We start from the raw sequence: 10,738 nt of genomic DNA, 5'->3' as shown, positions 1-10,738 counted from the left end.
GGGGACAGTCTTCCAGTTCGACCTGGTTCCACAGACGACAGTCCTACCGTTAGACCTCGTTCCAACGGGGACAGTCTTCCCATTGGACCTGATTCCACATGCGACAGTCTTCCTTCTAGACCTGGTTCCACGGAATACAGTCTTACCGTTAGACATGGTTCCACAGGGGACAGTCATCAGATTAGACCTGGTTCCAAAGGGGACAGTCTTCCTATTAGACCTGGTTCCACAGGGGACAGTCTTCCTTCTAGACCTGGTTCCACATAGGAGAGTCTTCCCGTTAGACTTGGTTCCACATAGGAGAGTCTTCCCGTTAGACCTGGTTCCACAGAGGACAGTCTTCCTGTTAGACCTGGTTCCACAGGGGACAGTCTTCCAGTTCGACCTGGTTCCACAGAGGAGAGTCCTACCGTTAGACCTGGTTCCACAGAGGACAGTCTTCCTTCTAGACCTGGTTCCACAGAGGACAGTGCTACCGTTAGACCTCGTTCCACAGGGGACAGTCTGCCCATCAGACCTGATACCACAGTGGACAGTCTTCCGGTGAGACCTGGTTCCACAGAGGACAAGTCTTCCTGTTAGACCTGGTTACAGAGGGGACAGTCTTCCCATTAGACCTGGTTCCACAGGGGACAGTCTTCCATCTAGTCCTGGTTCTACAGAGGACAGTCTTCCTTCTAGACCTGGTTCCACAGGGGACAGTCTTCCTTCTAGACCTGCTTCCATAAGGCAAATTTTCCAATTAGACCTGGTTCCACAGGAGACAGTTTTCCCGTTAGACCTGGTTCCACAGGGGACAGTCTCCCCATTAGACCTGGTTCCACCGGGGACAGTCTTCCAATTAGACCCGGTTCCACAGAGGACAGTCTTCCCGTTAGACCTGGTTCCACAGGGGACAGTCTTCCTTCTAGACCTGGTTCCACAGGAGAAAGTCTTCCTTCTAGACCTGGTTCCACAGGAGACAGTCATCCTTTCCCGTTAGACCTCGTCATCCTTCATACTCTCACCAAAGACGACACTTTTCCCGTTAGACCTGGTTCCACAGAGGACAGTTTTCACTTTAGACCTGGCTCCACAGGGGAGAGACATTCGATTAGACCTGGTTCCATAGGGGACAGTCATCCTGTTAACCCTGGTTACACAGGGGACAGTCTTCCAGTTCGACCTGGTTCCACAGGGGACAGTCTTTAAATTAGACCTAGTTCCACAGGGGACAGTCTTTAAATTAGACCTAGTTCCACAGGGGACAGTCAACCCGTTAGACCTGGTTCCACAGGCGACAATCTTCCCATTGGACCTGGTTCCACAGATTACTGTCTTCCCGTTAAACCTGGTTCCACGGGAGAAAGTCTTCCTTCTAGACCTGGTTCCAAAGACGACACTTTTCCCGTTAGACCTGGTTCCACAGGGGACAGTCTTCCGTCTAGACCTGGTTCCACAGAATACAGTCTTCCCTTTAGACCTGGTTACACAGAGGACAGTTTTCACTTTGGACCTGGTTCCACAGGGGACAGTCATCCGATTAGACCTGGTTCCGCAGGGGACAGTCTTCCTAATAGACCTGGTTCCGCAGGGGACAGTCTTCGTTCTAGACCTGGTTCCACAGAGGACAGTCTTCCTGTTAGACCTGGTTCCGCAGGGGACAGTCTTCGTTCTAGACCTGGTTCCACAGAGGACAGTCTTCCTGTTAGACCTGGTTCCACAGGGGACAGTCTTCCCTTTAGACCTGTTTCCATAGAGGACATTCTTCCCGTTAGACCTGGTTCCACAGGCGTCAGTCTTCCTTCTAGACCTGGTTCCACAGAGGACAGTCTTCCTGTTAGACCTGGTTCCATAGCTGACAGTCTCCCCGTTAGACCTGGTTCCAAAGGGGACAGTCTTCCTTCTAGACCTGGTTCCACAGAGGACACTCTTGCCGTTAGACCTGGTTCCACAGGAGACAGTCTCCCCGTTACACCTGGTTCCACAGGGGATAGTCTTCCCTTTAGACCTGGTTCCACAGAGGACAGTTTTCCCGTTAGACCTGGCACCATAAAGGACAGGCTTCCCGTTAGACCTGGTTCCACAGGCGATAATCTTCCTTCTAGACCTGGTTCCACAGAGGACAGTCTCCCCGTTAGACCTGGTTCCACAGGAGACAGTCTTCCGTTTAGACCTGGTTCCACAGGAGACAGTCTTCCGTTTAGACCTGGTTCCACAGGGGACAGTCTTATCTTTAGACCTGTTTCCACAGAGGACTGTCTTCCCGTTAGACCTGGTTTCACAGGGGACAGTCTTCCTTCTAGACCTGCTTCCACAGAGGAATGTCCTCCCGTTAGACCTGCTTCCACAGAGGACAGTATTCCCGTTAGACCTGGTTCCACAGATGACTGTCTTCCAGTTAGACCTGGTTCCACAGAGGACAGTCTTCCTTCTAAACCTAGTTCCACAGAGGACAGTCTTCTTGTTAGACCTGGTTTCACAGGGGACAGTCTTTCTTTTAGACCTGGTTCCACAGGGGGCAGTCTTATCTTTAGGCCTGGTTCCACAGAGGACTGTCTTCCTTCTAGACCTGGTTCCACAGAGGACAGTCTTCCCTTTAGACCTGGTTCGACATATGACTGTCTTCCAGTTAGACCTGGTTCCACAGAGGACAGTCTTCCTGTTAGACCTGGTTTCACAGGTGACAGTCTTTCTTTTAGACCTCGTTCCACAGGGGGCAGTCTAATCTTTAGACATGTTTCCACAGAGGACTGTCTTCCTTCTAGACCTGGTTCCACAGAAGACTGTCTTCCTTCTAGACCTGGTTCCACAGAGGACAGTCTTCCCGTTAGACCTGTTTCCACAGATGACTGTCTTTCCGTTACACCTGGTTCCACAGAGGAGAGTCTTCCTGTTAGACCTTGTTCGAAAGGGGACAGTCTTTCTTTTAGACCTGGTTGTACAGGGGACAGTCTTCCTGTTAGACCTGGTTCCACAGAGGACAGTCCTACCTATAGACTTGGTTCAATAGGGGACAGTCTGCCCATTAGACCTGGGTCCACCGGCGACAGTCTTCCTTCAAGACCTGGTTCCAAAGAGGACAGTCTTCCCATTAGACCTGGTTCCACAGGGGACAGTCTTTCTTTTAGACCTGGTTGTGCCTGAGACAGTCTCCCTGTTAGACCTGGTTCCACAGGGGACAGTCTTCCCGTTACACTTGGTTCTAAAGAAGACAGTCTTCCAGTTTGACCTGGTACCACAGAGGACAGTCTTAACGTTAGACGTGGTTTTAAAAAAGACAGTCTTCCAGTTCGACCTCGTTCCACAGAGGACAGTCCTACCGTTAGACCTGGTTTCAATGGGGACAGTCTTCCAGTTCGACCTGGTTCCACAGACGACAGTCCTACCGTTAGACCTCGTTCCAACGGGGACAGTCTTCCCATTGGACCTGATTCCACATGCGACAGTCTTCCTTCTAGACCTGGTTCCACGGAATACAGTCTTACCGTTAGACATGGTTCCACAGGGGACAGTCATCAGATTAGACCTGGTTCCAAAGGGGACAGTCTTCCTATTAGACCTGGTTCCACAGGGGACAGTCTTCCTTCTAGACCTGGTTCCACATAGGAGAGTCTTCCCGTTAGACTTGGTTCCACATAGGAGAGTCTTCCCGTTAGACCTGGTTCCACAGAGGACAGTCTTCCTGTTAGACCTGGTTCCACAGGGGACAGTCTTCCAGTTCGACCTGGTTCCACAGAGGAGAGTCCTACCGTTAGACCTGGTTCCACAGAGGACAGTCTTCCTGTTAGACCTGGTTCCACAGGGGACAGTCTTCCAGTTCGACCTGGTTCCACAGAGGAGAGTCCTACCGTTAGACCTCGTTCCCACGGAGACAGTCTTCCCATTGGACCTGATTTCACAGATGACTGTCTACCTTCTAGACCTGGTTCCACAGAGGACCGGATTCCCGTTACACCTAGTTCCACAGATGACTGCCTTCCCATTAGACGTGGTTCCACAAGGGACAATATTCCTTCTAGACCTGGTTCCATAAAGGACAATTTTCCAATTAGACCTGGTTCCACAGGGGACAGTTTTCCCTTTAAACCTGGTTCCACAGGGGACAGTCTTCCTGTTAGACCTGGTTCCACAGGGGACAGTATTCCCATAAGACGTGGTCCTAAAGAAGACAGTCTTCCAGTTCGACCTCGTTCCACAGAGGACAGTCCTACTGTTAGACCTCGTTCCAATGGGGACAGTCTTCCCATTGGACCTGATTTCACAGATGACTCTGTTCATTCTAGACCTGGTTCCACAGAGGAAAGTCTTCCCGGTAGACCTGGTTCCACAAGGGACAGTCTCCTTTCTAGACCTGGTTCCACAGGGGACAGTCTTCCCGTTACACCTGGTTCCACAGGGGACTGTCTTCCCATTAGACCTGGTTCCACAGGGGACAGTCTTCCTGTTAGACCTGGTTCCACAGGGGACAGTATTCTCGTAAAACGTGGTTCTAAAGAAGACAGTCTTCCAGTTCGACCGGGTTCCACAGGGGACAGTATTCTCGTAAAACGTGGTTCTAAAGAAGACAGTCTTCCAGTTCGACCTGGTTACACAGGCGACAGTCTTCCCGTTAGACCTGGTTCAACAGAGGACAGTCTTCTCGTTAGAACTGGTTCCACAGGGGACAGTCTTCCTGTTAGACCTGGTTCCAGAGGAGAAAGTCTTCCTGTTCGACCTGGTTCCACAAGGGGACATTTATCCTTCTAGACCTGGTTTCAAAGACAACACTTTTCCCTTTAGACCTGGTTCAACAGGGGACAGTCTTCCTGTTAGAACTGGTTCCACAGAGGACAGTGCTACCGTTAGACCTCGTTCCAATGGGGAGAGTCTTCCCATTGGACCTGATTTCACAGATGACTGTCTACCTTCTAGACCTGGTTCCACAGAGGACCGGATTCCCGTTACACCTGGTTCCACAGATGACTGCCTTCCCATTAGGCGTGGTTCCACAAGGAACAATATTCCTTCTAGACCTGGTTCCATAAGGGACAATTTTGCAATTAGACCTGGTTCCACAGGGGACAGTTTTCCCTTTAAACCTGGTTCCACAGGGGGCAATCTTCCCGTTAGACCTGGTTCCACAGGGGACAGTCTTCCCGTTACACCTTGTTCCACAGGGGACTGTCTTCCCATTAGACCTGGTTCCACAGGGGACAATCTTCCCATTAGACCTGGTTCCACAGGGGACAGTCTTCCTGTTAGACCTGGTTCCACAGGGGACAGTATTCCCGTAAGACGTGGTTCTAAAGACGACAGTCTTCCAGTTCGACCTCGTTCCACAGAGGACAGTCCTACCGTTAGACCTGGTTCCAATGGGGACAGTCTTCCAGTTCGACCTGGTTCCACAGAGGACAGTCCTACTGTTAGACCTCGTTCCAATGGGGACAGTCTTCCCATTGGACCTGATTTCACAGATGACTCTGTTCATTCTAGACCTGGTTCCACAGAGGAAAGTCTTCCCGGTAGACCTGGTTCCACAAGGGACAGTCTCCTTTCTAGACCTGGTTCCACAGGGACAGTCTTCCCGTTACACCTGGTTCCACAGGGGACTGTCTTCCCATTAGACCTGGTTCCACAGGGGACAGTCTTCCTGTTTGACCTGGTTCCACAGGGGACAGTATTCTCGTAAAACGTGGTTCTAAAGAAGACAGTCTTCCAGTTCGACCTGGTTCCACAGGGGACAGTATTCTCGTAAAACGTGGTTCTAAAGAAGACAGTCTTCCAGTTCGACCTGGTTACACAGGCGACAGTCTTCCCGTTAGACCTGGTTCAACAGAGGACAGTCTTCTCGTTAGAACTGGTTCCACAGGGGACAGTCTTCCTGTTAGACCTGGTTCCAGAGGAGAAAGTCTTCCTTTTCGAACTCGTTCCACAAGGGGACATTTATCCTTCTAGACCTGGTTCCAAAGACAACACTTTTCCCTTTAGACCTGGTTCCACAGGGGACAGTCTTCCTGTTAGAACTGGTTCCACAGAGGACAGTGCTACCGTTAGACCTCGTTCCAATGGGGAGAGTCTTCCCATTGGACCTGATTTCACAGATGACTGTCTACCTTCTAGACCTGGTTCCACAGAGGACCGGATTCCCGTTACACCTGGTTCCACAGATGACTGCCTTCCCATTAGACGTGGTTCCACAAGGGACAATATTCCTTCTAGACCTGGTTCCATAAGGGACAATTTTGCAATTAGACCTGGTTCCACAGGGGACAGTTTCCCCTTTAAACCTGGTTCCACAGGGGGCAATCTTCCCGTTAGACCTGGTTCCACAGGGGACAGTCTTCCCATTACACCTTGTTCCACAGGGGACTGTCTTCCCATTAGACCTGGTTCCACAGGGGACAGTCTTCCTGTTAGACCTGGATCCACAGGGGACAGTATTCCCGTTAGACGTGATTCTAAAGAAGACAGTCTTCCAGTTCGACCTCGTTCCACAGAGGACAGTCCTACCGTTAGACCTGGTTCCAATGGGGACAGTCTTCCAGTTCAACCTGGTTCCACAGAGGACAGTCCTACTGTTAGGCCTCGTTCCAATGGGGACAGTCTTCCCATTGGACCTGATTTCACAGATGACTCTCTTCATTCTAGACCTGGTTCCACAGAGGAAAGTCTTCCCGGTAGACCTGGTTCCACAAGGGACAGTCTCCTTTCTAGACCTGGTTCCAAAGGGGACAGTCTTCCAGTTCGACCTGGTTCCACAGGGAACAGTCTTCCCGTTAGACCTGGTTCAACAGAGGAAAGTCTTCTTGTTAGAACTGGTTCCACAGGGGACAGTCTTCCTGTTAGACCTGGTTCCAGAGGAGAAAGTCTTCCTGTTCGACCTGGTTCCACAAGGGGACAGTTATCCTTCTAGACCTGGTTCCAAAGACAACACTTTTCCCTTTAGACCTGGTTCAACAGGGGACAGTCTTCCTGTTAGAACTGGTTCCACAGAGGACAGTGCTACCGTTAGACCTCGTTCCAACGGGGACAGTCTTCCCATTGGACCTGATTCCACAGGCGACAGTCTTCCTTCTAGACCTGGTTCCACAGAATACAGTCTTACCGTTAGACCTGGTTCCACAGGGGACAGTCATCCGATTAGACCTGGTTCCACAAGGGACAGTCCCCCCATTAGACCTGGTTCCACCAGGGACAGTCTTCCCATTGGACCTGGTTCCACAGAATACTGTCTTCCCATTAGACCTGGTTCCACAGGGGACAGTCTTCCTTCTAGACCTGGTTCCACAGAGGAGAGTCTTACCGTTTGACCTGGTTCCACAAGGGACAGTCTCCCCATTAGACCTGGTTCCACCAGGGACAGTCTTCCCATTGGACCTGGTTCCACAGATGACTGCCTTCCCATTAGACGTGGTTCCACAAGGGACAATATTCCTTCTAGACCTGGTTCCATAAGGGACAATTTTCCAATTAGACCTGGTTCCACAGGGGACAGTTTTCCCTTTAAACCTGGTTCCACAGGGGACAATCTTCCCGTTAGACCTGGTTCCACAGGGGACAGTCTTCCCGTTACACCTTGTTCCACAGGGGACAGTCTTCCCATTAGACCTGGATCCACAGGGGACAGTATTCCCGTTAGACGTGGTTCTAAAGAAGACAGTCTTCCAGTTCGACCTCGTTCCACAGAGGACAGTCCTACCGTTAGACCTGGTTCCAATGGGGACAGTCTTCCAGTTCGACCTGGTTCCACAGAGGACAGTCCTACTGTTAGACCTCGTTCCAATGGGGACAGTCTTCCCATTGGACCTGATTTCACAGATGACTCTCTTCATTCTAGACCTGGTTCCACAGAGGAAAGTCTTCCCGGTAGACCTGGTTCCACAAGGGACAGTCTCCTGTCTAGACCTGGTTCCAAAGGGGACAGTCTTCCTATTAGACCTGGTTCCACAGGGGACAGTCTTCCTTCTAGACCTGGTTCCACAGAGGAGAGTCTTACCGTTTGACCTGGTTCCACAAGGGACAGTCTCCCCATTAGACCTGGTTCCACCAGGGACAGTTTTCCCATTGGACCTGGTTCCACAGATTACTGTCTTCCCATTAGACCTGGTTCCACAGGGGACAGTCTTCCTTCTCGACCTTGTCACACAGAGGACAGTTTTCCGTTTAGACCTGGTTCCACAGGAGAAAGTCTTCCTTCTAGACCTGGTTCCACAGGGGACAGTCTTCATTCTAGACCTGGTTCCACAGAGGACAGTCTTCCCGTTAGACCTCGTTCCACAGGCGACAGTCTTCCTTCTAGACCTGGTTCCACAGAGGACAGTGCTACCGTTAGACCTCGTTCCACAGGGGACAGTCTGCCCATCAGACCTGATACCACAGTGGACAGTCTTCCGGTGAGACCTGGTTCCACAGAGGACAAGTCTTCCTGTTAGACCTGGTTACAGAGGGGACAGTCTTCCCATTAGACCTGGTTCCACAGGGGACAGTCTTCCATCTAGTCCTGGTTCTACAGAGGACAGTCTTCCTTCTAGACCTGGTTCCACAGGGGACAGTCTTCCTTCTAGACCTGCTTCCATAAGGCAAATTTTCCAATTAGACCTGGTTCCACAGGAGACAGTTTTCCCGTTAGACCTGGTTCCACAGGGGACAGTCTCCCCATTAGACCTGGTTCCACCGGGGACAGTCTTCCAATTAGACCCGGTTCCACAGAGGACAGTCTTCCCATTGGACCTGGTTCCACAGATTACTGTCTTCCCGTTAAACCTGGTTCCACGGGAGAAAGTCTTCCTTCTAGACCTGGTTCCAAAGACGACACTTTTCCCGTTAGACCTGGTTCCACAGGGGACAGTCTTCCGTCTAGACCTGGTTCCACAGAATACAGTCTTCCCTTTAGACCTGGTTACACAGAGGACAGTTTTCACTTTGGACCTGGTTCCACAGGGGACAGTCATCCGATTAGACCTGGTTCCGCAGGGGACAGTCTTCCTAATAGACCTGGTTCCGCAGGGGACAGTCTTCGTTCTAGACCTGGTTCCACAGAGGACAGTCTTCCTGTTAGACCTGGTTCCGCAGGGGACAGTCTTCGTTCTAGACCTGGTTCCACAGAGGACAGTCTTCCTGTTAGACCTGGTTCCACAGGGGACAGTCTTCCCGTTAGACGTGGTTTTAAAGAAGACAGTCTTCCAATTCGACCTCGTTCCACATTGGACAGTCTTCTAATTAGACCCGGTTCCACAGATTACTGTCTTCCCGTTAGACCTGGTTCCACAGGGGACAGTCTTCATTTTAGCCCCGCCCACTGCACCTTCTGTCAACATATTCTTTTTTTTATTACTTTGTCATCAAAACTTTGTGTGACGTCACCAACTGACGTATTCTCACCTGTGAACTTCATTTCCCAGGAAGCTTTGCGACGCGTTGTGTCCAAAGGTTGACGGTAGCTGTAGTCAACAGCTGAAAGAAGACCCTCCTCCTTTGACCCTGGACCAGAGAGGGAGCCTTAAAAGCCGCTGCACCGCCGCGCGCACACACCCGCCGCTGGTGCGCTGCAACTGTGGTCAAATCTGGACGCGTGCGCGGAGCGCAGACATGGACAAAGATGCTCGAGATAGTTGGGACTCCCCCACGCAGTTTCTTCTGGCGTGTGTTTCCTATGCCGTGGGTCTGGGGAACGTGTGGCGCTTCCCGTACCTGTGTCAGATGCACGGCGGAGGTGAGTCTGCTCCATAAAATCTATAAAATCCATCCATCACGCAGCCTGTTGCTCCGCGTTGTTCACTGAGTTTTCTGTCGCCATCACGCGGAAAGGCAGATTAAACTCTTTGCTGTTGAGTTCAGATCCAAATGAAAGATTTCTGACTTTTCTCTGTGCATCAGTGCGAGACTCCGCGCGGCTTGGTGGTAAATTTCCATCAGACTGCGCTATTGTTCACGCGCACTGTGGAGCCGCTACCTGGTCCTGCATCCAGCAGGGAGACCAGGACGTGTTGCGTAACAGTCAGTCCACATCAGTGAAACTGTCCGGTCTGCATGTGCAGACATAAACCCGCTGCTTTCAGGACCAGGACTGAAAACTGGATCATCTCTGCCGGTCCGGAGGGTGATCCGGATCCTTCCAAACATGAGACCCGTTCCCAGAAAAAACGTCATGAAAATTTTTTCCAGTAGTTTCCAGTAAAGTAGCCAAAAGACAGATAACCGGAGCTAAGAAAGTAACCTACTAGTTGTAAGTAACTAGTTGTAAGTAACTAGTTGTTGTAAAGATCCTACATATTTGGGTTGTTTTAAGTGCAGGATTTCAGGCTGTTCCACGTCCAGGTTCCATCCTGGATCACATGATGTGGTCCACATCAGGCTGTTCCACGTTCAGGTTCCATCCTGGATCACATGACGTGGTCCACATCAGGCTGTTCCACGTCCAGGTTCCATCCTGGATCACATGATGTGGTCCACATCAGGCTGTTCCACGTTCAGGTTCCATCCTGGTTCACATGACGCGGTCCAGGTCAGGCTGTTCCACGTTCAGGTTCCATCCTGGATCACATGATGTGGTCCAGGTCAGGCTGTTCCACGTTCAGGTTCCATCCTGGATCACATGACGCGGTCCAGGTCAGGCTGTTCCACGTCCAGGTTCCATCCTGGATCACATGATGTGGTCCACATCAGGCTGTTCCACGTTCAGGTTCCATCCTGGATCACATGATGTGGTCCAAATCAGGCTGTTCCACGTTCAGGTTCCATCCTGGATCACATGATGTGGTCCAAATCAGGCTGTTCC

The 10,738-nt window shown here is 51.2% G+C and overlaps 1 protein-coding gene across 1 annotated transcript in view; it reads left to right on the top strand.

The window, feature by feature from the left end:
• Positions 1–9,549: 9,549 nt before the first annotated feature.
• slc6a20 (solute carrier family 6 member 20) overlaps positions 9,550–10,738 on the top strand; it is a gene marked incomplete at both ends in the record, with an annotated part of 33,337 nt that continues 32,148 nt past the window's right edge. Inside the window, one exon of the mRNA XM_079241183.1 lies at positions 9,550–9,673. Within this exon, the coding sequence (XP_079097309.1) occupies positions 9,550–9,673 (124 nt within the window). The remainder of the gene's footprint in view (positions 9,674–10,738) is intronic.

This window comes from Telmatherina bonti (assembly GCF_933228915.1).
Source record: "Telmatherina bonti genome assembly, chromosome: 5".
Taxonomy (NCBI): Eukaryota; Metazoa; Chordata; class Actinopteri; order Atheriniformes; family Telmatherinidae; genus Telmatherina; species Telmatherina bonti.
Note: the sequence above shows the minus strand (reverse complement) of the source record. Positions and strands in the feature narration are given on the sequence as shown.